Source organism: Emys orbicularis, chromosome 19 (assembly GCF_028017835.1).
Source record: "Emys orbicularis isolate rEmyOrb1 chromosome 19, rEmyOrb1.hap1, whole genome shotgun sequence".
Taxonomy (NCBI): domain Eukaryota; kingdom Metazoa; phylum Chordata; order Testudines; family Emydidae; genus Emys; species Emys orbicularis.
The window spans coordinates 3,800,636-3,826,235 of NC_088701.1; the positions used below are offsets into that span (position 1 = coordinate 3,800,636).

A 25,600-nucleotide genomic window follows, 5' to 3' on the forward strand; every position below is an offset into this window, starting at 1 on the left:
CAGGTCAGGGTCATTCTCCACTATTTTGCAGACTGGGGGAAACTGAGGCACAGAGCTATTAAAGCAATGCAACCCAAGAAGTCTGTGCTAGAGGCAGGACTTGAACCCTCATCTTGCATCCTTCTCGGTCTTAGACAGGAGCGTGGCTGAGCCAGGTGGGAGTTACCCTGGTCAAATCTGTGCCCTATAGGATTCAGCATGATCTTGGGGGCCAGTGCAAGTGGGGGGTGGGGATCTCTTGTTGCCATGGTTATCTGAACCTCACCCAGGCACCCTAAGGATCCACCCCCAATAGCTGGACTGACACAGGAACCAGCGCTCCGGCTCGCTCCCCGGTGCATGAAACTGTGTGTAGCTGGCTGCAATGCTCTGCCCTGGGAGCTGGGAGAGGCCCAGCTGCTCGGGTCCCCGGTGGCTGTGGCTCCTGCCCCTGCATGGAGCTATCCCAGCCCCCCCGCCCCCCTTAAAATCCCCCCAGCGACAGAACAAGGAGGAAAGTTTAGAAAACTTTATTAGCTCTTTTTTCCCTTTGAAGTGGCAGCCCCCGTGGGCGCAGAGTCGGGCCTGCCAGCCAGCCCATCGGCGGGAGGGGCAGTGCCAGGCCCTGCTGAGATGGGGCGAGCGTCGTGCTCTTCCCACCGGGTACTGGCCACCATGCAAGGCACCACGGAGCTCCGTCTTGGGGTCAGGCGTCCTCGGCTCCAAGGGGAAATGCTAGGGCGGCGATACTCGAACTCTGCCCTTCCACAGGGCTGGGGTGCTCACAGCGCCCCCTGCTGGAGAGGGACCGATTGCCCCTTGGGAAGCCTGTTTGCCCCACACTGGGGGAGGGCTGTTATTCTTCTGCCCCACACTGGGAGGGGCTGTTTCTGCCCCCCCTCCAAGAACCTGCCTCTGACCCCTACTGTCTCCTTAACCCTTTGTGCCTCTCATCACGCGACCCTCGAGCGGGGAAGGGGGGAATTAAATAAGATTAAAACAATAATAATAAACTTCAAACACTGCCAGGAGTTTGCAGTGTCCCGCCCCACCCCCACGGGCTCCTTCCCCACCCGTGTCACAACTTCCCCAGTCCTCAGCTGCTCAGCACCTGCTCTTACCTTCTGGGACCAGGCCCCCTCCCCGCAGCCTGCCCATACACAGCCCCTTGCTCTCAGTGGAGGGCGGGGGGATCCTTCCTGCCTCTGCACCCCTGGGCTCTGCAAATATTGCCTGGGGGTGCCCCCAAGCGAAAAGTCTCTCTGTTGCCCTCTAGTGGTCAGACTTTGTATGGCGGCTCAGGAGTCAGCTACTGAGTGCGCTATAGAGTCTGGTCCTTTGGCTTAATTAGCAGAGGCGCCTGCTTTTTGAACCCATAGGTCCCAGGTTTGGTCCCAGCCAATGACCCAGCTGACGGGGGGGGGGGAGGGGAGGTTTCCACCCAGACTTCCACTCTGGTTTTACTGGGGGAGCTCACCACACTGATCCCCCCCCCAAACACAAATCAATCCCACACCCCACTCAGTCCCTGGGCCTCTGGCTGCCAGAAGTGGAGACTGGACAATAGGCAGTGCTCAATTTGTGCCAGGGCTTGGCAGTTCATAGCCCAGCACCTCTGGGCCTGGCCGTTCAGAGCCTGGACACCTCTGGGTCTGGCAGTTCATAGCCCCGGCACCTCTGGGCTCGGCCGTTCAGAGCCCCGGCACCTCTGGGCTCGGCCATTCAGAGCCCCGGCACCTCTGGGTCTGGCAGTTCGTAGCCCCGGCACCTCTGGGTCTGGCCGTTCAGAGCCCCGGCACCTCTGGGCTCGGCCGTTCAGAGCCCCGGCACCTCTGGGCTCGGCCATTCAGAGCCCCGGCACCTCTGGGTCTGGCAGTTCGTAGCCCTGGCACCTCTGGGCCTGGCCGTTCAGAGCCCCGGCACCTCTGGGCCTGGCAGTTCATAGCCCTGGCACCTCTGGGCTTGCTGCATCCGTTATGAAAGTAAAAAAAAAAAAAAATTTCTTGAGCGCCGGCACCTCTTTCATTACAAATTAAGTCCTGAGGCCAGGAGCTGGATCACTCGCTAATCACTCGGTTCTGTTCGTTCCCTCTGAAGAACCTGGCACCGGCCACTGTCGGAAGACAGGACACCGGGCTGGGTGGACCATAGGGCTGACCCAGTCTGGCCATTCTTCTGGTCTTCTCCAGGGTCCCCCTTCCACCAGGGAGTCTAGGACACCCTCGCCAGACGAAAGTGTTCTGTCACCCCCCATGGCCTTGGCTCGGGGCTGGCAGCGGGGCCAGCCGGCCAAGGATCGATGTGGAAAAATGTCTGCGTCCAAGGTCGGGGGGGGAGGGGGGTCGAGATGGTGACTGATGGGGCCGGAGTGACGGGGTGGTGCTGGGAAGAGATTGCGGCTCGGAACCTGGGGAAAGGATCCAGGCGGATCCCAATGAGCCGTTGCAAAGAAATGGCCGGGGAGCCCCCAGGCGGGCGACCTAACAAAACCCCGACACAAACTCATAATACAAGAACATTAGCCCTTGCTGCTTCTGTCTGGGGGATCCACCCACCCCAGCGTGGGCGGGGGCAATCCCCTGCCTCGGGACTTGAGGGGTGGGGCCTCCACATGGCAGAGTCCGTAACGGGCCCGAGTTAAAACCGTCCCTGTGCAAAAGAGGCCGACGCTTTCCGTAGTGTCTGGCCCAGGGCACCCACTAGGGGAGCTGAAGAGAGGGGTGGGGGTGGGGTGTGTGCTGCCCCCTAGTGGATGGAATTTCATGTGCTCAAGTATGTCTACGTGGGGGCAGTGCGCATGCAGCTGGGTGAGGCTGCCCCCTGCAGGTTAGAATGGCACCTCTGCCCAAGGTTGGGGGGGGGGGGGAGCACTGTGTGTGTGTGTGTAACGCTGCCCCCTGCTGGACTGTCACTCCTACGTGCTGGGAGGGCCGGGGGACCCACTGGGGCTGGATAATGCTGCCCTCTGCTGGATGGGATACGTCAGAGCGGCTCGTGTGTGTGTGTGTGTGGAGAGAGGGGTGGGTGTGGGGGGCTGCTGTGTGCATGTCATGCTGCCCCCTGCTGGATGGGATCTGTCAGAGCGGCTCGTGTGTGTGTGTGTGTGTGTGTGTTTGTGTGTGTGGAGAGAGGGGTGGGTGTGGGGGGCTGCTGTGTGCATGTCATGCTGCCCCCTGCTGGATGGGATCTGTCAGAGCGGCTCGTGTGTGTGTGTGTGTGTGTGTTTGTGTGTGTGGAGAGAGGGGTGGGTGTGGGGGGCTGCTGTGTGCATGTCATGCTGCCCCCTGCTGGATGGGATCTGTCAGAGCGGCTGGTCTGTGCATGCCCAGCACTGCCCCCTGCTGGGTGGAATTTCACCCCCATGTGCCCAGGCAACGTTACCCTGGGGTAACCCACGGGCTGGCCTTGGCAACACTGGGGCCACGAGCCCTCGCAGCATCCCACCCCCTCTGGCCAGCGGGCGTTGTGTGGCTCACCCTGCGTCCCGCCCCCCAGCAGGGCCGTGCCCTGCCCCAACCACGGCCCCAGGGCGCAGGGGGAGATCCGCTCGGTGGGGGGGGGGGGGGGGAGGGGAAGACCTCTGAGGCTGCCTGGCTTCCCCTGGGTGGGGGAAGAGGCGACCAGTGCCAGGTCTCCCCTGCCTAGGCGGGGGCGGAGAGTCAGTGGGTGGCAAGGGAGGAAGAGCTGGCGCTAGCCCTGATTTCAAAGTAGCCCCCCAGGCAAGTCACACGTGGCCTCCCCGTCTCGCAAGGCCCGTGCACAAGCACGTGGGTTCCAGGCTGCAGCCCCTTGGGGGACCCGGTGCAGGGCCTGGGCTGGGGGGAGCTGCAGCGGTTCCAGCTGGGCTCTGGTAACGCTCCTTGGGGGGTGACCCTCTCTACAGGAGGGGACCCTCCATGGGATCCAGTGGTATCACTGTGGCGGTGAGTCCCCTAGAGTCCTGTATCATTGTGGGGGGGGAGGGGGAGTGGCTAGTGGAGGACTCTGTTGGGATCCAGTGTTGGTGCTGATTGGAGGGATTCTCCCGTGGGATCCAGTGTCAGTGCTGAGTCGGGGCTGCTGATTGGAGGAGTCTCCCCCGGAATCCACTGACAGGGCTGTGTCAGCGAGCGCTTGGGGGGCAGCAAAGCCCCCGGTGCAGGAAACACGCCATGCCCCAGGCCGTAGCATGCAGTTGTACATGCGCTTCCAGGAGCGATGCCCCCCGCAGCAAAGCTGGGGGTGGGCGCGGGGCAGGGGAGCTTGTCAAGTCTCAAACTAAAATTAGTCAAAACCTGTATTAATCCTCCCCCCAAACGCCCCGGGTCTGCTCCTTGCTCCCACCCACTGGCAAAGGGGCCCCCCGCAGACATGCTCTGAGTGGCAGAGTTGGGGTGAGGGGTTCTCCTTTCCGGTCACGCTTGGAGGCAACACCCCAGGGTTTGGTCCTCTGGACCGGCTCAGGCCTCCTGCATCGGAGCAGGTGTGTGTGTGTGGGGGGTCCAGCTGAGATCTCTCAGCGTCCCTCTTAACGCTCCTGAAGCCGGAGCCGCCCCCCCACCCCGGCCCCGATCCTGCTCTGTCCGCCTCCAAAGCGCAGCGAGGGGGCGAGGGGCAAGCGGTGGGGCAGGGGCATCCGGGCCCCGCCGGGCCGGCGGGTTCATCTGGACGTCACGCCCAGCACCTGCTTCATGTTCTCGTAGACTACGTAGCTGATGCTGACGGCCGGGATCACTTTCATGAAGTTGGGGGCGATGCCCCGGTACAGGCCCAGCACCCCCTCCCGCGACAGGATGTGCTTGAAGAGGCCCAGCATGGTGGGCTGCGGGGCGCCCTCGATGGAGGCTGGGGGGAGAAGGGGTCCCGGTCAGGTCCTGCCACTCACTGTCACCTCCACCTGACCCCTCCCAGCTTTTAGGGAGCCTTGCCCCAGCCGTGCTCCCAGCCCCCCATGCAGCGGGGGCTCGGGGGCATTGCCAGAGTATGCCGTGCTACAGCTATTCTCTGCTCCCCAGGGCCCACGGGGCGAAGCATGAGTTGTTGACACAGGGAGCCAGGCAGAGGGTCCCAAATATGGTGACTGCATTGCGCAGCAGCTGGGACCCAGCCACGCAGCAAAGGGATGGCTTGCCCCGCATGGAAATGCAGCTGCCTCTGGGGTGAGGCACCTGGGCACAGCCCTGCTGCATGGGGACGGCTCGTCCTAGTGCTGCAGCTGACCGGCACTAAACTCCCACTTGCCCCTTGCCCCACGGATCTGCCCCCAGGCGCTGGGCCAGGTGAAGTGCTGAGCGCCTGCCGTGCACTGAGAGGAAGACCCCGTTGCCGGAAAGCAGGGAGCCCAGAACAGGGGCTGCGGCTGGTCCCCCAACCACCCTGGCTGCCTGGTCTGTTGGCCCATGGGGATTGGACCACTGGTTCTCCTAGCCCATAATGCACCTGGGTCGGCTGTGGGTCCTGCCCTGGGATGCAGAAATCTCCTCTGCTTTGCGAGTCCTTAGGCCATGCCCATCCCCGGGGTATCTGGGCCACTGCCCCAGCCCCCCAAAGGCATCCCTCACGCAGTGCATGTCCCCCGATCTCACCTTGGGCTTGCATCCGGGTTCTCACCAAGGCCAGGGGGTAGCTGGCGATCTGCCCGCAGGTGCTGGACATCGTCCCGCAGGCCAGGAGCACCAGGATGCCGGGGTCCGCTGTGTTCCTGCTGTATTTCTGAAGCCACATGTTCTTCAGCGTCTGCACGGGGGGGAGGAGAGAAGAGCTGACGAGGGGGTGGATGGATGCTGGGGGGGTGGGGGGGGCTACAGCAGAGGGATGGGAGTTGCCAAGGATGGGGGGCTGCAGGGGGATTGGAAGTGAGGACTCCTGGGTTCCACTCCCAGCTCTGGGAAGGGAATGGGGCCTAGTGGTTAGAGCAGGGGCACCAGGACTCCTGGGTTCCACCCCTAGCTCTGGGAGGGGAGTGGGGTCTAGTGGTTCGAGCGGGGGGTGGGGGCTGGAAGTCAGGACTCCAGCATGTGACAAGTATGCCCATTCTCAGCTCTCAGACCCCTACACCCAACGGTGGGGGAGGAGCGTATCGGCAAACAGGCTCCACCCCCTCCATCTCATTTGCAGGCCTGTGCCCCCGCGGGCCCTGACCTCGTAGATAGCCAGGTCGATGCCGGCGTAGGGGATGATGCCCAGCACGTTGGGCAGGTAGCCCTTGTAAAAGGCCCGGATTCCCTCCTTCTGCAGGATCTTCTTAGCGCAGTCGGCCACCCCCGAGTACTGACCCGTCTTCCGCAGGGTCAGCCGGGTCTTCAGCACCTGGGGGAACGGATTCATTCAGGATCGTGAGAATGGCAAGGGGCCCTTGCCCGCCACTCAAATGCAGCTGCCTGTGGGGTGGGGCAGAGCCACGGGCTAGCAGCGTAGCAATGGCTCAGCCGGTACTGAAAAGCAGCCACCTCTGGGGTGGGGCACGACCACTGACTAGCAACCACATAGCACGGGCGCACCCAATACTGAAATGCAGCTACCTCTGGGGTGGGGCAGAAAAACTGTTTGACAGAGCAGCTTAGGACTGAAATAAGGAATCACCGGAAGGACTGAGGGGGAGAGAACGGCATTTCTCGAGTTGGGATTTGGCCTGGGCACTGGTGCTAATGTCCCGATAGCCATTCCTACCGAGTCCCTCACAGCGAGTGGGTACTTATCCCATTACTGCAGTCTCTGACCTTTCCCAATCTTTAGTGCCCTCATTGTTCATGCTGCTATTATCCCCATTGTACCGCTAGGGAAACCGCGGCAAGGAGGCTGAGGGACATGCCCAAGGTCACACAGCCAGGCAGTAGCAGAGCTGAGACCTGAATTCAGGTCTCTTGAATGGCAGGCCCATGCCTTAACCTCTGATAACACCCCAAAGTCCCTGCTTTCATACAGGACAGGGGAGCTTTCAAGGCGGCCGGGCTGTAGCTACCGCGCTGGATGCAAACCCTGGATTGGTGCCCCCTAGAGGTGGCTCAGTGTCCATGGGGGAGGGGGAGGGGCTTACCTCCATGGGGTAGATGATTGTCTGAGCAGTGGCACCGGCCAGTGAGCCGGCCACAAATCTTTCTTGCACCCGCAGCGTCTCCTGCTGCCCACGAATCACCCGCTTGATCTGGGATGAGAAACAGCAGATCAATCGCCTGTGCCCAGAAGGCGTTTTCCAGTTTGCGATCCCCGCCCCACCTTTTAGTGGGCAAAGGCAGGGGCTGGGTCGTACCATGGGGTCCCAGGCTGTAGTCCCACAGGAAAGATATTCTGGGGGAGGGGGGAAACGGTCTGCATTTGGGGATAGGACCGTGAGCCAGGACTTCTGGGTTCTGTCCCCAGCTCTGGGACAGGAGTGGGGGCTAGTGGGTTAGACTAAGGGGGTTGGGACTCAGGACTCCTGGGTTCTCTCCCTAGCTCTGGGAGGGGAGTGGGGTCTAGTGGGTTAGACTAGGAGGGCTGGGACTCAGGACTCCTGGGTTCTCTCCCAAGCTCGAGGAGGGGAGTGGAGACACCCTGACATCCCTGTATCTGTACTCCTCCCCCCCCGCCCCTCCCCCGGGGCTCCGTGCCCCCGGCACCCACCTGCTCATAGGCCATGAACTTGATGGCAGACTCAGGCGCGATCTTCAGCACATTGATCCCGTTGCCGCGCCAGAGTGAGCGGACGCCCCCCTCCTGGATCATGCCCTTCAGCCCCCCAAACACGTTCATGTTGTTGGTCTTGGAGGCGTGAACCTGCACCGGAGATGCCGCAGCATGAGTGCCCGGGGAGGGTGCCCTGCCTTGGAGGGGCTGGATGCCCAGCCTGGTTAGGAACCCCGGCCTCGCGGAATGCAGCCACCTCTGGGGTGGCGCCCGGCAGCTGGTGAACACCTGCACAGCAATGTTGCACCGAGCCTGCACATTCAGTGCTGAAATGCAGCCACCTCTGGGGTGAGGCCCTCGTTCGGTCTCACTGCCCATCTCCAAACCCCCTCTCCTTCTGCAATGTCCTTTTGGAGATGGGGTGCCCCAGAACTGCATGCAGAATTATGGGGTGCATTTGTGGCACCCCTGGGGGGGGCAGCCATCAGCTGTGCCGTGCTGTACCAATGCCCAGCGGCTGCTACATTCCACCCCTGCCCATGCCCATGGGTGTCACTGCAGGGCCAGGCTATTCAGGTGCATAACGCCCACTTCCCTATAGCCACGGCCTGAGCAATAGGTTGGGAGCCCTTTTTTACTTACCTGCATGAAAACTTTAAGCCGGTCCAGCGGGGCGGTTCCCGTTCTGGAGACGGCCCCAGCCATGGCGCCCGCGAGCAGCTGCTTCCACCACATCCCCGTCCTCTTCTCCTTCTCGGAGAATTCGTCAGGGACCGTAAGGCACTCGCCGATGTCCAGGACCTGCCGGGAGAGACGAGCGGATCAGAACCAGAACCCCAAGGGCCGTGCAAAGCCCTGGAAGGAAACACCCAAAGAACAGTTCCCCCTGGCTGTTAGCAGCCGACCTCAAAGTGCTTCACAAGGGAAATCAGTAACATTTACCCCCTTTGACAGATGGAGAAACTGAGGCACAGAGGTTGGGGGAAGTGATTTGCCCATTTAGGTAGAGCCAGGAACGGAACCCAGGTGTCCCAAGTCCCTGCCCAGGGCTCTAGCTGCCAGGCCGTGTACAATTCAGCACGGAGGTGCCCGCAGGGGAGCAGCAGGCTGGTCCCCGGCATGGCAGCTAGCGCTGGGCTGATGCCATGTGAGGGCGACATGTTCCCTCAGCTGGGGAATGGGATGAGAACCAAGCACCTCCTTAAGGGCAGGCCAACGGCAGGTGATGGTGTTTGGGTACCACAGCCTGGAGCCAGCGCCCCCTAGAGGGGAAACGCCCCATGGCCCATTCCTTGCCCCCCCTGAGCCAGCCAGTCCCCCACCCTCCGGCCCTGGGGCTGGATCAGCACCCGGCCCCCTAGAGGGAAATTCTCCCCCCACCCCCGACACCATCACCTAATCCGGCCTCACGCTAGCCTTGCGGCTTGTCCAAGGTCGGGTTTAATTTAGCTCGGCTGGTCGTCACGTCTCACACCCCCAGGGAGGCGAGCGAGCGGGGCGGGGGGGACGCTCTGATAACAGGGGCTACCAGGCCGGTACTGACGGACCCCCAGAGCCCGTCCCCACCCTGGCTCTCCCCCTTCCACGGGCAGTTACTGGCCCCCCCCAAGGGGAATCACCTCCTTGCCTGGCTCAGAGTCAGCTCCCCCTTGCAGCCACCCACAGGCCCTTTGGGAGCCAACTCACTGCCGACGGGAAGCCACCTGCAGCTGGGGGCCTCGGGGGGGGCCAGGGAATCTGAGCTCCGGCTGAGTTACAGGGGCTTGGCACCTCTGAGCAGCAGGAAATGGCCATTGGCTTCCTCCCCCATGCTACGGGACCCCAAAACCAGGCACTGACTAGTAGCCTACATACAGAGCCAGGCTGCTCCCCTCTTGGGGGAGCCAGAATTAGGATTTAAGCCATTTCTATTGCCGCGTGCCAGGAGTCTCCTTCGGGCACCACCCGTTGGGCCCACATGCCGAGGGAGCCCACGGACGGCAAGAGCCATGCAGCAACGGGTCCGGAGCCCGCCTCCGGTAGCATTAAAAATTCAGGTGCGCAAAGCCCCTGAGATGCCCCTGTGGCAGCCTGGAGCCCTAATAACACGGCTTCCTATTGACTGAGTCCCGTGCTCAGATGGATTGCCAAGCGCCTCGCAAAGGTAGGGGATCGTCGCCATTATAGATGGGGAAACTGAGGCACAGAGCGGGGAAGGGACCTGGCCAGCGTCGCACATGGAGACAGTGGCGGAGCTGGGAACAGAATCCTGAATGCTAACCTCTCCCTGCTCTAACCCCCTAGACCCCACTCCCCTCCCAGAGCCAGGGATGGAACCCAGGAGTCCTGGCTCCCAGTCCCCCTGCTCTAACCACTAGACCCCACTCCCCTCCCAGAGCCAGGGATGGAACCCAGGAGTCCTGGCTCTCAGCCCCCCCCTCCTCCCTCCCCCTGCTCTAACCACTAGACCCACTCCCCTCCTAGAGCTGGGAACCCAGGAGTCCTGTCTCCCAGCACGCAGGCGCTGTTTAATGAGTCCAGCTGGCAGGAAGTGGGGGATGGACGAGTTGCGGGTGAATGTCCTACCCGTTGGGGATCCCCCAGGATAGACTCCAAGCCCCGGGGGCGTCTCTGCTCAGCCTCCCACAGCCCGGCCAGCATCGGGAGCCCCCCGAGAGTGGCCCTGTGGATCACGGTGCGGCAGGCACCAGCTGGATCCCCTGCAGCTGAGGAAGGTTCCTCCATGGCAGGGCGAGCGGAGGAAGGTGAGAGTGGATGTGGAGGGCAGGGCAGGCAATAAAGCCTCCTAGAAATCCCTCTAATGAGATTAGGGGACTCTGCGGTGGGGGAGGGACTTGGACAGAGCTTTGCCCTCTAGCTCATCCCACCGCTTGCCTTTATGGGGTGGGGGAAACTGAGGCACGGGGCGGGGCAGGGACTTGCCCGAGGTCAAGAAAAAAATCCAGGAGTCCTGACTCCCAGCCCCCCTGCTGTAACCACTGGACTCCACTCCTCAGCTCCCGAAGCCAAGGAATAGAACCCAGGAGTCCTGATTCCCAGCCCCCCGCTGTAACTCCACTCCTCTCCTGGAGCTGGAGATAGAACCGAGGAATCCTGAGTCCCAGCCTTCAGCTCCAACGCTGGAGCGATCCCCTCCTCTCCACAGCTCATAAATCAGGGTTAAATATATCTCAGCCTGTTTGCTGCTCACCAGCTGAGATTAGCCCAGCAGAGAAACAGCCCTGGCCTCCTCCCAGCTGCCCTGGCCTCCGGGCACCTGCTAAGAAGGGGGCTGTTGCCCCCTTTTCCCCTGGGATCGGGCAAAGGGACGGGTTAGGTCCCCGGAGGAGGAGGTGGGGGTAGGGGGGCTGCTCGGTCTGAGTCACTGAGCTGCTTTGTGGTCCCCTCTGCCGCGGACAGAACCCAGAGCAAGGAGACTGCTCAGCACCTTGGTGGCAGGAATAGAACCCAGGAGTCCTGACTACCACCGGCCCCTCCACCCCACCTTGCCCTAACCCACTAGACCCCATGCCCCTCACAGATCCGCAAACAGAACCCATAAGTCCCCATTCCCGGCTCCCCGCTCTAGCCACTAGACATCACACCCCTCCCAGAGCTGGGGAGAGAACCCAGGAGTCCTGCTCCCAGCCCCCTGCTCTAACCACTAGATCCCACTCCCCTCCCAGAGCTGGGGAGAGAACCCAGGAGTCCTGCTCCCAGCCCCCTGCTCTAACCACTAGATCCCACTCCCCTCCCAGAGCTGGGAAGAGAACCCAGGAGTCCCGGCTCCCAGCCCCCTACCCTAACCACTAGACCCCACTCCCCTCCCAGAGCTGGGGAGAGAACCCAGGAGTCCCGGCTCCCAGCCCCCTGCTCTAACCACTAGATCCCAGTCCCCTCCCAGAGCTGGGGAGAGAACCCAGGAGTCCTGGCTCCCAGCCCCCTACCCTAACCACTAGACCCCACTCCCCTCCCAGAGCTGGGGAGAGAACCCAGGAGTCCCGGCTCCCAGCCCCCTGCTCTAACCACTAGACCCCACTCCCCTCCCAGAGCCCGGAATAAACCCGGCAGTCCGGATTCCCAGCCCCTCTCCTGTCCCTCCAACTGCTGGGATCCAGGTTGCTGGTCCTATTCCAGCCCAGCCAGGCGCCCTCGGGTTGGTGACACGAGCCGGTGGGTCTCGGCCTAGTGCCCGGTGGAGATAGGATCCAGCCCATTGATGGAGCGCATTGGCTGGGCAGTGAGAGCCCCTGGTGGGCGGTGAGGGGTACCTGGGGGTCTCCAGGGACCGGCCGGGAGCTCCCAGCTGGGAAGCAGAGTTTGGGCTCCCGGCCAGGGACTGGCTCTAGCCCCTCCTCACCGTGGAGTGCTTCCAATAGTGGACGACCTCCTCCATGTTCTCCAGCGGGTTGAGGATGAAGTGGTCTCTCCACTCGTGCCAGTCGATGGTCATGGTGCCGTCCTTGTCCATGCTGCCGAGCAGACAACAGCCGCGCCCAGGGTGAGGGTCGGTTCACATGCCCTGCCCCCCGCCCCCAGCGCTGGCAAGACCCTCACCGGGGGCGGGGGGGGGGGAGCAGGTTTTATTATCCCCAAGTCACAGGCAGGGGCAGCTGAAGCACAGAACTACTCCCCCCCGTGAATCAATGGTAGAACTGGGAATAGAACCCAGGAGTCCGGGAACCCAGCCCCCCCTGCTCTATCCACTAGACCCCACTCCCCTCCCGGAGCTGGGGAGAGAACTCAGGAGTCCTGGCTCCCAGCCCCTCTGCTCTACCCCGCTAGATTGCAGCAGTAACGAATGCAGCTTGTTTGGCACATGGGGGTTGTGAGCAGACAGCGGGGGCAGGGTCTGGGGGCGTACAGGCCGGGGGGGGGGGAATTGGGGGCCCCTGGTCTCACCTTTGGAGGATTTTCTCTGCCTGCTGCAGAGAGATGTAGACTCCGAGGCCGTGGAATGTCTGCTGGATCTCAGACACGTCGATCTGGCCTGGGGCACAAGCACAGGGACCATGCAGGTCAGCAGGGACCGTGGGGGGGTGGATTCGGGGGGGGGGGGGGGCTGGGAGGGGGGGTCCTATTGGGCTATAGAGCTGCACACGGGGGGGGGATCAACAGAACAGCGGGCGGGGGGGTGACAAGGTGTGTGTGGGGGTGTCTCTACGCCCCCCACGCTGCATGCCCAGGGAGATCAGCAGACAGAGCTGGGGCTGGGATGGCTGGAGCATGGGGGAGGGGGGGGGCGGGGGTTGGGCATGCATGCTGTAATAGGGAGGGGGATCTGCCGACCTGACACTTAGGTTCTGGCAATGAGCCTCCCCAGAAGGCTGGAAGAGGGGTGGGGAGGGGTGGGGGGGCCAGCCGGGGAGGGGCCAATCCAGGCTGCAGCCAGTGAACTCGCCAGGGGCTGGGAGCTCCTTAAAGCACCAGGTCTGCCCAGAGGGGGAGGAACGGGGCTGGGGGCGCTCACCCAGCCCTGGCTCTGCCCCCAGAGCCCCAGCCCCAGTCTGCCCTGGGCTCCGCCGCTGGCGTCTTTAGGGGGTCCCGAGCGGGTGGGAGCACCAATGGGGGCAGGGAGGGAGGGGCAGCTGGGCTCCGGGTGGGAGGGCATCTGCGGGCGGGCGCGTGGGGCCGTGCGTGCGTGTGGGGCACGGGCGTGTGTGCGCACAAGGAGCGTGAACACGCGTGTGTCTCTGGCCCTGCACGGTGAGACATCTGTGCAGACCCGCACGTGGATCGGTGGGCTGCTTCCCGCCCGGCGAGCACCACTCTGTGCGGGGTGGAAGAGCGTCAAAGGTGGAGGGTCAGCCCAGAGAGGGGAGAGGAGGTCAAAGCGGGACTGGGACAGAGGGGAGGAGAGAGGGAATGGGACGGAGGAGAGGAGAGAGGGAATGGGACGGAGGGGAGGGCAAATCAAAGTAAATCCTGTCTGGAAGAAAGAGTGAGAGAAAAAGAAAATGAAAGCGTGCGAGAGGAGAGGGGGCTGGAGAATAATTGAGAAAACACCCTCCCTAGGGAAAGGCGGAGGAGGAAAAAGGGAACGGGAAAACGGAGGAAGAGAAGGAAAAAGGGAACAGAGGGGAAAGTGGAGAGAAATGTATTTATCTGGGTTCAGCAATTCACTGGCCACCCTGGTGAAGCGATTAAAGCCACCCTGATCGACCAGCCGGCGGCTCCCCAAGCCGCCCACGGGGCAGCCAGCTGCTGGGTCCCAGCTGAGCACAGCCCATGGCCACAGGGGGACCAGCTCTGCCAAGACGGTGCTCTGCCCGGCGAGGCGGAGGGGCAGCTGATGGGTGTGGCATGTTTACACCCACTCCCCCCCCCAGGGCTAACAACAGGAGCCAGTCACCCCATGCACATGCTCGGAGGGGCCCAGGGCCCACGGAGGCTTTGGTTCAGGGGCCCTCACCCCCACCTGGGCAGGGATCCCCAAGATCAAACAGCCGCAGGCCTCCGTGAGCCGCCCCCACGTGCTGGCCACGAGGAGCCTCCGTGGGGCTCTTACATAAGGGGCTCAGTTCAGTTCGGAGAACTAAGGTCCTTAGCATTAATCCCCAGCTGATTTCCTGGCCAGGCCCTTCGCCCTCTGGCTGGCGGCAAGGAGCCCAGCGGGGGCCGGGCTGAGATCCCAGGCGCATGGAGCAGCCGGGGCAGAGCGCAGGGAGGGGACGGCGCGGGATCCGGCCCTAGGAAGTTCTCGGTCTGCACGACACGAGGCACAGAGAGAGGGCTCGGAGCTGTCTGCTTTGCTGTGGTATCATCCACCCGCCCACCCTCTGCCAGCCCCATCCACCCATCCTGTGCCAGCCCCATCTTTCCATCCACATACCCTCCGCAGCCCCATCCACCCCCCCGCCAGCCCCATCCACCCACCCTGTGCCAGCCCCATCCACCCACCCACCCTGTGCCAGCCCCATCCTTATAATAATAATAAAATAATAATAATTAATGGAGATATCCCATCTCCTAGAACTGGAAGGGACCTTGAAAGATCATCGAGTCCAGCCCCCTGCCTTCACTAGCAGGACCAAGTACAGATTTTGCCCCAGATCCCTAAGTGGCCCCCTCAAGGATTGAACTCACAACCCTGGGTTTAGCAGGCCAATGCTCAAACCACTGAGCTATCCCTCCCCCTTCCATCCACACACCCTCCGCAGTCCCATCCACCCCCACCCTCTGCCAGCCCCATCCACCCATCCTGTGCCACTCCCATCCCAAGATCATTCATCCATCCACTATTATCCCAGTAACCCCTGAACCAGAGAGACGAGAGCTAACCTATCCCCATCCATCCCCCACCCCCTACGTAGGCGGGAAGGATGGCCCAGGGGTTAGAGCACTAGTCTGGGACTTGGCAGAGCTGAGTTCAATTCAGTGCTCTGCTATAGATTCCCGTAGTGCCGTGTGCCTCAGTTTCCCCCATCAGGAAGAGGGGGCTTGTGAGGCGCTCAGACGCCATGATAACGAGACCAATAATTAGTACCGACGCGAGGTCTCGGTCTCTCAGCAGTTCTAATATCCCTGTTCCCATAGTAGCTAAGCGTGAGATAAAATCTTCAAGCTTCTGCACATGGGGGACGCAGGGATCGTTTCCAACCTGCTCTGGAGAGGCGGCCACCTCTGGGGTGGGATGCGGCGGCCGTCTGCCGGCACACGCCAGCGCTGCACTGCAGCACAGGGCGGGCGGCGAAGGATCATCCTGAGCCAAGAAGAAACTGCAGGGAGGGAGCTGAGGTCAGAGGAATTTAATCAGGGAACGCGGCCAGTAATACCCACGTCACTTGCAAAAGTGCTACAGAATCGGCAGTCGCTGCCCAGACTGGGAGGGGAGAGCCGCCCCCACCCTGAAGCACAGCGCCCCCTAGTGCCACACGGGGGTTCGCACTGAGTGCCAGGGGAGAGCGCCCCCAAGGGACTGGCTCATTCCTGACCCAGGAGGAGAAGCAGCCCCTAGGGAGCCCCCAGCATCACTGCTGCTACTTGGGGGTCTCCCATCCAAGCCCTGACCCTGTCTAGCCTTGCTTGGCACAGGCCCGGTGGCAGCAGACTTGCCCTGCGGGTGCTGGGTGGGTGGGAGGCTGGGCTATCCCCCCATAGGTGTCTCTCCGAGCTGACAGCACCAGCATAGGGAGGGCTGAAAAGCCACCCACCCTCCAGGCTAAAAATTGCCAGGGCATGACGCCAGCTGCGTCTGCTTCTCATCTCCCCGCTGCCCACACACCGCACGGCATCCCTGCCCCTTTTCCCATCACGGGCCGGTGCCCACCCCCGGGGACCGATCCCAAGGGCCAGGGCGGGGAGCGAGGGCTCCAGCTTCATCCTTGATAGGGGCTGGGGGGAGGGACGGACAAACTCCCCCCCCACACACAAGCTCCTGGCTGGGAAGGGGGGGTTAAAAAGAGCCAGGTGGGGGTGGGGATCAAGTGGCTGGGAGTCGTTTAATTCCCTGGCACCAGCCCGGATCCAGCCCTGTCTCAGGCTGGAAGCTGCTTCCAATCTAACGCCCTGCGCCCCCGCCCACCACTTCGCCATGTGGACCGAGTTGGTTGGGTCTCAGTCCAGCTCCTGACCCCAGGGCCCCATCGACGGGACCCATGTGCTGGCAGTCCCAGCAAGGAGGCCATGGACGAGAGGGGGGTGACGAGACCGTCTAAGCCAGGGGCACGGGGGGGGTTATTATGGTAGTGCCCAGAAGCCTTCAACTGAGATTGGGGCCCATGGTGCCAGAAACAGGAGCCATGGCTCCCAGGGAACCCAGGAGTCCTGGGTCCCAGAGTTGAGAACCTCCCTGCTCTAACCACTAGACCCCACTCCCCCCTAAAAGCCAGAGATAGAACCCAGGAGTCCTGGCTCCCAGTCCCCTCCTCCGCTCTAACCACTAGACTTACTGGGACATATTCCGGTCTCACTACCACCAGTGTAAATGCGGAGTCGCTCCACTGATTTCAAGAAGACTCCGTTGGGTTTACACCCAAGGTAACTGAGTCCCCCATATTTATATCTCACTCATTATGTAGCCTCAGGCCTTAGACCTGACTAGACTTGACCCTCAACCCTGTCTCTCTAGGGGGGGCAGATCTCGTCCATGCCCATCGACGCAGGGCTGCCACCTGCCACCCCCTGAGCAGCCAGACACAACAGGAAACCGGTCTGCAACCGAGAGGGGAAGAAGCTCCTAGACAGACGGACAGACAGATCCTCTCCCGAGCTGGGGATAGAACCCAGGAGCCCTGGCTCCCAGCTCCCCCCTGCTCTCTAACCACTAAACCCCACTCTCTTCCCAGAGCCGGGGATAGAACCCAGGAGCCATGGCTCCCAGCTCCCCCCTGCTCTAACCACTAGACCCCACTCCCCTGCGAGAGCCAAGGATAGAAGCCAGGAGTCCAAGCGCCCAGCCCCCTGCTCTAACCACTAGACCCCACTCCCCTTCCAGAGCTGGGGACAGAACCCAGGAGTCCTGGCTCTCAGCCCCACACTCTAACCACTAGACCCCACTCCCCTCCCAGAACCAGGGATAGATGCCAGGAGTCCTGGCTCCCAGCCCCCGCTCTAACCACTAGACCCCACTCCCCTCCCAGAGCCAGGGATAGAACCCAGGAGTCCTGGCTCCCAGCTCCCCCTGCTCTAACCACTAGACCCCACTCCCCTCCCAGAGCCAGGGATAGAACCCAGGAGTCCTGGCTCCCAGCTCCCCCTGCTCTAACCACTAGACTCCCTCCTGTTAGAGACACAACGAGCAAGATCGAGGCGCTGACGTCAGGGGCTCATCACCTGTCAGCAGGTGAACAGGGACGGGAGCAGCCCCGGGCGGTGCTGAGCCTGGCACCGGGCCCGTCCCATTCAGGATCGTCCCTTCAAACACAATAGGCTGCTTGAGGAAGCAACCCGGAGGCTCGTGGGAGCCAGATTCGGCTGGTGACGGCCTGAGGGAACCAGGGAAGGAAGCTGGAACTGACCGAGACAGGCCCGATTCTCCGTCACTCGGGCCCCTCCAGCAGTGCAAAGGGGACCCCGAAGAGTCCCCCCAGCTCAAGGGGGGGGTCCCCCCGGCTGGTGTGGAGCTGGCGCATGGGCCCTGCTCCCAGCCCCCTGGCACAGGCGGCAGATCTGAGCCCCATGCCCAGGGGACAGATGGGGGAGTGTCAGGGACTGGATGGGGGCACGACTAGGTGGCCCTGGGGAGCGGGGAGGGGTGGGGCCGGGTGGCCCTGTGGAGCGGGGAGGGGTGGGACCAGGTTCCTCTGCGCCCTGGCTATTCTCTGCCCTGTAGGCGCCGCGGGGAGCAGATGCAAGGATCCCAAGCCCAGATCCCCAAGCTCCGAGCCATCTTGGGCCCCCCTACTGAGCGTAGGGCCTGGAGCGACCAGGGCCAGAAAGAGAGAGAAGGGGGGCGGGGGGGAGGCAGGGTTTGGAGGAAGAAACAGAGGAAAGAAGGAAGGGGGAAGAGAGAGAGGAGGGCTGATGGGAGGGAGGGACTGAAGGGGGAGAGGGAGCGGTGGCGTGGGGGATGGAGGGAGGGATGGAAGTGGGAAGGGAGGTTGGGGGAGCAGTGGAGTGGGGGATGGAAGGGGGAGGGGAGGGGCTGTCGGGGGAACAGTGGGGTGGGGGACGGAGGGAGTGATGGAAGGGGGAAGGGAGGGGAGTTTGGGGGAACACTGGGGAGCGGGACGGAGGGAGGGACGGAAGGGGGAGGGGGGCTGTTGGGGGAATGGTGGGGTGGGGGACAGAGGGAAGGAAGAAGGAAGGTAACAGAGGCAATGGGGGAGGGGAATGGAGGTTGGGGGAGCAGTGGGGAGGGGGGGAGGGAAGGGAGGTGGCGGGGGTGTGGAGTGAGGGATCGTAGGGGAAGGGAGGGGCCGTTGGGGGAGCAGTGGGGAGGGGAGGTTGGGGGAGCAGTGGGGAGGGGACGGAAGGAAGGGAGATGGTGGGGGAGGGTGATGCAGGGAAGGGAGGTGGCAGGGGGGTGGGCGTGGAGAGAGGGATGGAAGGGGAAGGGAGGGGCCGTTGGGGGAGCAGTGGGGAGGGGGATGGATGGGGGAGGGAGGGGAGGTTGGGGGAGCAGTGGGGAGGGGACGGAAGGAAGGGAGATGGCGGGGGAGGGTGACGCAGGGAAGGGAGGTGGCAGGGGGGTGGGCGTGGAGAGAGGGATGGAAGGGGAAGGGAGGGGCCGTTGGGGGAGCAGTGGGGAGCGGGACGGAGGGAAGGGAGGCGGCGGGGGGCAGGGGAAGGGAGGGGTGGTTGGGGGAGCAGTGGGGTGGCGGATGGAGGGAAGGGAGGCGGCGGGGGGCAGGCGGGGGAGGAGGAGGGGATGGAGGGAAGGGAAGCGGCAGAGGGGTAGGGGAGTGGGGGGAGGGGACGCAGGGAAGGGAGGCGGCGGCGGGGGGGGGCAGAGGCGGCGGGGGGGCTGTACCATCGTTGTTGCGATCCAGGCTGTGGAACATGAGTCGCAGTTTGCGCTCTCGCTCCTGCAGGTAAGACACGAACTCCTCGAAGTCCAGCTCGCCATCCCGGTCCGTGTCGCCCTCGCGCAGGATCTCCTGGGGGGAGAGCGGCCGTGAGGATGGGATGGCCCCGCACACCTCGGACCTGCTGCCCAACATCCCACCTCCACTGCTGAGAGAGACTGGGAGCAGGACGCCTGGGTTCTATCCCTGGCTCTGGGAGTGGGGTCTAGTGGTTAGAGCAGAGGAGGGGGCTGTGAGCAGGACACCTGGGTTCTATCCCCAGCTCGGGGAGGGGAGTGGGGTCTAGTGGATCGAGGGGGAAGGGGACAGCCTCTGTGTGTGACACTTGGATTGTGGGAGAAGGTGTGTTTGTGGCAGAACACACACACGGGGGAGGGGGGGTGTATCCCCGGAGGAAATATCAGATTGGTTGCATGTGTTACTGTGTGTGAGTGCAGGTATGTGAGAAGGTGAGCGTGGGAGGTTGTGAGTGAGCTGAATGTGCAAGGGTGCTCGTGCGAGCATCCATAGCATTGAGAGTTTGCAGGCCAGATTTCCATGAGCCGGGATGCCAACTGCAGGGACTTGCCCCCCTGCCCTGCGGGGTGGCGTTACCCACCCGTAGGGAGCTCCGGGCGGCCCCATCCGGCCGATGCGCGCCAGGCAGGGGCAGGAGGGTGGACCAGGGCCCGTGCTGGAAAAGCCAAGGCCATGTGCCCCTGGGAATGTCTCCCCTGACAATGACACAGCGGTTATTGTACCTGAGCTGATGCCACCTCTTACACACCTGGCCCCTGGCCAACCCAAATGTTCCCAGCGTCACAGGGGAGGTCTCCACCACCACGCAAAACCCAGCTCTACAAAGTGCCAGAATCCCCACTTCCACCAAGGGAAACTGAGGCACAAAGTGGGGCAGGGACTTGGCCCAGGAAGAGAACCCAGGAGTCCTGACTCGCAGACCCCCCTGTCACGCATGCAAACCATTGAAACGCCACAGAAAACAAGAAAACCCCCCACTTCGTCACACCCCCCACCCCCAAACTGCACTCTAATCACCAGACCGCAGTCCCCTCCCAGAGCTGGGAATAGAACCCAGGAGTCCTGCCTCCCAGACGCCCCTCCTCTAGCCAATGGTCCTGAGACAGTCCTGTGCCTAACCGCTGACCCATACTGCCCCTTGCCCAGAACTCCAGAACTGGGTTTGGTTTGGATCTGGATTCCACCGGGCCTCAAGCACCAGTGTCCGAAACAGGGGTTGGATAACAGCCCTCTGTGCTCTTCCCACACCCCACCGGGCCCTTGTGGTGGGGCGGGGGTCCATGGCCCAGGTGACCGGAACCAACAGCCCCACGCTGGCCTCTCTGGCTTTGCCACGTGTCCCTCGTTATTAGGGCACGGTTCAGGCCTGGATCGGGCCCAGCTATTTTCGGCTTGTTCTGTTTACATTCCACATGCCGGTCCGGCTCACTTGCACGTCCCAGCCGCTCATGTGAGAGGCGGAGAAGGAGACGGGCAGCGGGGCGGGGGCGGATGTGAAGGCACATCTTGGGCACTTGTTCGGTGAGGCGTTCCCAGGCACGTGCAATCACGACAGGCTGGAAATTAGGTAATCCAGGGCTTGGAGTAAGGGGATGGGGAGTCAGGACTCCTGGGTTCTATTCCCAGCTCTGGGAGGGGAGTAGAGTCTAGTGGTCAGAGCAGGGGGCTGGGAGTCAGGACTCCTGGGTTCTATTCCCAGCTTTGAGAGGGGAGTAGAGTCTAGTGGTCAGAGCAGGGGGCTGGGAGTCAGGAGGCCTGGGTTCTATTCCTACCACTGCCACCAGCTCCCCGTGTGACTTTGGCAGAATGCTCTGTGAGCTCAGGGTTTGGGGACAGGCGATAGATTGGGGTGGGGGGAATCCAGCGGATTCCCCAACCTCTGCGGTTCTGTGATAGTAAAGAGGCCAGGAGCAATGGGCTAAAAATAAGGCTGGAGACATGAGTCGGGGCCTATTTATACCTCCCCATGTTTGTATGTTTCATTCGGAACCCCCCCAGCTCCGTTTCCCCTGACACTGGGCTTCCTAAGCAGAGGGGTCCCCGGGCACTCCCGCCGACCCGATTGGCTGGAGCCGGGGGGCAGAACTGGGGGCACAGAATGGACCCAGCCCGCCAGAGGGTCAATCCAAGCTGGAAAAGCCCTGCTGAGTCCTGTTCCCCACCCCCAGCTGCTGCAGGGTGGGCCTGGCAGATTGGGCCGTCTAGCAGCACAGAAGTGCGTGCACGGGGGCACGTGAGCGCACTTGTTTATGAACACGCAGACACACACACGAGGCTGCACGGGGGCATGTGAGCACGCACACGCTTGCACGTGACCATGCCCAGGCATGCCCGAGGACACGTGGGCACACGCAGGCATGAGGGCACCCCCAGGCAGGGCCATAAAGCACATGTGCAAGAGGACACAGCAGCACATGCACGAGGGCACATGTCTGCACGAGGGCACATGTATGCACAGACACAGGCTTGCATGTGGAGAAACAGGCAGACACACCTATGGGTTGCAGCCACACATGGGGCAGCTCACGCAGGAACAGATGTGCACACACGGGCATTAGGGAGGGGGTGCTCAGTGGTTTGAGCATTGGCCTGTTAAACCCAGGGTTGTGAGTTCAATCCTTGTGGGGCCCACTTAGGGATCTGGGGCAAAATGTCCTGTTAGTGAAGGCAGGGGGCTGGACTTGATGACCTTTCGAGGTCCCTTCCAGCTCTATGAGATAGATAGTTATAGGTATTTGCACATCCTCCTGTGGTTTGTGGGATAGTAGAATGCCCCCCTCCCCCATGGGTAAAGCTAGGGGGACCCCAAGCAAAGACCAAAATACCCTGAATAGAAGGGAGCACTTTCATGACAAATGTCTAGCAAGGGGATTGGGAGGCCTCCAGGACTCCTGGGTTCCATGCCCTCCTCGGGGAGGGGAGGGGCACCTGGTGGGTAAGAGCAGGGGAGACAGGAAGCCATATACAAGTGGGTGTGGGCTCATGTCCTCCCCCATGAAAACACCTGTGCGCGTCCTGTAGCGTGAAACAGATGTCCTGATTTTATAGGGACAGTCGTGATTTTTGGGCCTTTTTCATATATAGGCTCCTATTACCCCCCACCCCCTGTCCTGATTTTTCACACTTGCTGTCTGGTCGCCCTAGTGTCCCTCACACACGGGTGCCCAGGTCCATGTACAGCTCGCGTACATGCTCAGCCGCCCCATGTGTGTTCGCATGCGGACAGCTGCGTAGGTGCATGCCATCACGCGTGTGGTCACGTGCACGTACGTGTGTGTGTGCTTGTGCCCGCCACGCAGGCTGGGGTGCGTGTACGCCCGTGTGCCCTCAGCCAAGCATGTCCCTGCTTGTGTGCAAGATGGGGGATCCATCTTCTCACTCACGGAGCCCCAAGTGTCCCTCCCCAGAGGCGGGCGCTCTCCGGAGGGGACTCTGATAGTTCCCTCTTCCTTGGGAAAGGGCACAAATGGGGTCAAAGTCTTAGGGGCTGGGGGAGAGGGGATCCCCCCCTTGCACTCCAGGACCCCAATGCCCATCCACTCCTGGATGCACTGGCATGTGGAGGCCAAAGCGATGTCTCCCAGCTGGAGAGCCCAGGCCTGGGGCTGGGAGATGCTGCTGCTGGGAGATGCTGGGGCCCCCTGAATACCAGTGGGACAGAGCGGGCGGGGTTCCTGCCTCGCCCCATCTCAGGAAGGGAGCTGGGAGGAGAGGGGAGTAGCTCCCAGTGTCACTGTCCATCCCCAGCTCTGCCTCTTGCTCCTGCTGCCCGGGGGCGCGGGAGTGGGGAGGGAAGGACTTTCCAGCCCCACACTGGAGACCCATCACTTCCCAGGCAAAGCATCTGGCTCAGGAGGTACCCAAAATGGGAAGCAGTGGGGTCTAGTAGTTAGAGCAGGAGGGAGCTGGGAGCCAGAACTCCTGGGTTCTATTCTCAGTTTGGAGAGGGGAGTGGGGGTCTGGTGGGTTAGAGCAATGGGGGCTGGGAGCCAGAACTCCTGGGTTCTATTCTCAGTTTGGAGAGGGGAGTGGGGGTCTGGTGGGTTAGAGCAATGGGGGCTGGGAGCCAGAACTCCTGGGTTCTATTCTCAGTTTGGAGAGGGGAGTGGGGGTCTGGTGGGTTAGAGCAATGGGGGCTGGGAGCCAGAACTCCTGGGTTCTATTCTCAGTTTGGAGAGGGGAGTGGGGGTCTGGTGGGTTAGAGCAATGGGGGCTGGGAGCCAGAACTCCTGGGTTCTATTCCCAGCCCTGCCACTGATTCACTGCACGACCCTGGGCAAGTCCCCTTACTCCATGCCTCAGTTTCCCCACTGGACAGTGAAGCTGTGACACTCCCGGCCAGCGAGGAGGCCCCCTCAGCCCCCTGGCTCCCCCAGCGGCAGGGGCCCCTCCCCGGCTCACCTGTTCAGCTTGGGAGCTGGCATTCATGCCCATCCGCGCCAGGCCCTCCCGCAGCTCGTTGATGTCCACCCGCCCGTCCTTGTTGGTGTCCAGCTGGTCGAAGAGCTCGGCCCAGTGCTTCTGGCGCTCGGGGTCCCGGCTGTCCTGGCACAGCGCCCGCCACGGCGCCGGCCCCCCATCCCGGGCCCCCCGCATGGCGGTGCCCCCCGCTAAGCCCCGGGGCTGGGGGGACCCCGCATGCCAGGCTCCAGCGCTGGGGTCTCAGCGGCTCCGTGCCCCTCCCCGGGCGCTGGGGCTGGGCGGCGCGGCCCGGCGCTGCATGGCCCGCGGGCACCCCGGGGCTCCGCTCCCGCCTGGGACAGCGCGATCCCTGCTGCCAGGCGGCTCCGGGAAAAGCAACGCCGCCAGCACAAGGGCATGTCACAATGCGCTGGTTGCCGTCGCCTCCCACGGAGATTGTTTCCTCCGCCCCCAAACACCTTCCCTCCGCCCCCGCCGCTTCTCCCCTCTGCACCCGCTGGCTTACGGCTCTTCGGGGGCGGGGGGGGGGGGGGGGCATGTGGAACCCAGGAGTCCTGGGCCCCTCTGAGAGGCTGCAGCCTTTCCCATTCTGCTAGGAGCTCTCCGCTGCCAGGGAAAGTTAACAAAGGAACGGGAGCCAGGACTCCTGGGTCCTATCCCCAGCTCTGGGAGGGGAGTGGGGGCTAGTGGTTAGAGCAGGGGGCTGGGAGCCAGGACTCCTGGGTTCTATCCCCGGCTCTGGGAGGGGAGTGGGGGCTAGTGGTTAGAGCAGGGGGCTGGGAGCCAGGACTCCTGGGTCCTATCCCCGGCTCTGGGAGGGGAGTGGGGGCTAGTGGTTAGTGCAGGGGGCTGGGAGCCAGCTCCAGGAGGAGAGTGGGGTCTAGTGGTTACAGCAGGGTAGGCCTGGGAACCAGGACTCCTGGGTTCCATTCCTGGCTCTGCCACTGTCTCCCTATATGACCAGGGCACATGCCCTTTGGATAGAGAGCGGGTTGTGGAGACGTTCATGCTGGGCTGCTAGTAGGGGATACGGGATTGTTCCCAGCCCAGGGCTGCTTGGCAGCCTGCATGTGAAACAAACCTGGGGGGGCCTCAGCTTCTCCCCCCTGTGATCGGTGCTAGCCAGCCCCTGCGCTGGCAGCCACAGCGGAGAGGCCATGGCCCTGATGGGTCAGGGACACCAGAGGCCTGGCTTACCCGGAGAAAGGGTCCCCTATGGGCAGGAGCGTGGAGGCCCAGCGGGGATGGGCGTGTAGGGCTTGGCCAGTTACTGCCCATGGGGTCGTCCCTGCTCAGCTAACTCCTTTGGCACCCCAGGGGGAACGGAGCATGAGCTGCTGGGCCAGATCCCCAGTGGGTGCAAGTCAGCCAAGCTTCATTCAGAACAGAGCCACACCCATTGACACCAGCGGGGGATCTGGCCCTATTGACGCCAATGGAGCGCTGCCCATTGACAGCAGCGAGGGATGTGGCCCACTGCGTGCATGTGGCCGCCTGTCTTAACCCTGGACCTTGTCCCCAGTTATTTTTGCATGTCAAAGGCCGGGAAAATGGAGCCAGAATCTCCCCAAACTGGGAGCTCCTTGTGACCAACGGGGACTGTTCTTAATGTGGTCTTTGAATGCTGAGTGGGGAGTGTTGGCTGGGAAGGCAGAGGAGTGTGGCTAGGATGGTCTGCATTGGGGGATGGGAGACTGGCCGTGAGGGAGAATACCGGAGCATGTAACATGAGAACCCAGGAAGGGGTTAGAGGCCAGGTGACACCTTTGCTCAGGAAACTGAACAAAGGCTGTGGGAGGGGTCGCTGCGGGGGGGGGGGGAGTTTCAGAGCTGGCTGGTGGAATGGCTGGGAGGCAGACGGGGCTCTGACCCCCCAAGGGGCTGTGGTGCCCTGGGACCCCAAGATGCACCTAATTGGGGGGGATCCTATTGTCTGTGCCTGCAAGACCCCCTGTCTTGGACTGTGTTCCTGTCGTCTAAATAAACCTTCTGCTTTACTGGCTGGCTGAGAGTCATGGTGAATCGCAGGAAGCCGGGGGTGCAGGGCCTTGTGTCCCCCCACACTCCGTGACACTCCTTAAACCACCTGCTGTCGCCAGCATGGGGCCCATAACGAAGAGCTGTATGGGTCAGATCCACACTGCACGGGT

At 62.6% G+C, this 25,600-nt stretch overlaps 1 protein-coding gene across 2 annotated transcripts; it reads right to left on the reverse strand.

Moving 5' to 3' along the window:
• Positions 1-4,618: 4,618 nt before the first annotated feature.
• SLC25A23 (solute carrier family 25 member 23) lies at positions 4,619-23,624 on the reverse strand. 2 transcript variants are annotated; one of them, XM_065419456.1, is made up of 11 exons: positions 23,439-23,528; positions 20,082-20,090; positions 18,956-19,082; positions 12,445-12,532; positions 11,903-12,014; positions 8,206-8,364; positions 7,561-7,713; positions 6,995-7,102; positions 6,100-6,267; positions 5,544-5,694; positions 4,619-4,803 (listed from the first exon to the last, which is right to left on the reverse strand). In XM_065419456.1, exons 1-11 carry the CDS (start codon positions 23,460-23,462, stop codon positions 4,619-4,621), a joined length of 1,284 nt encoding a protein of 427 aa, XP_065275528.1. In that variant the 5' UTR covers positions 23,463-23,528. The 2 variants fall into 2 exon arrangements, with proteins under 2 accessions (XP_065275528.1, XP_065275527.1); XM_065419455.1 differs by lacking the exon at positions 20,082-20,090 and having other exon boundaries at positions 23,430-23,624.
• Between the last annotated feature and the right edge of the window lie 1,976 nt (positions 23,625-25,600).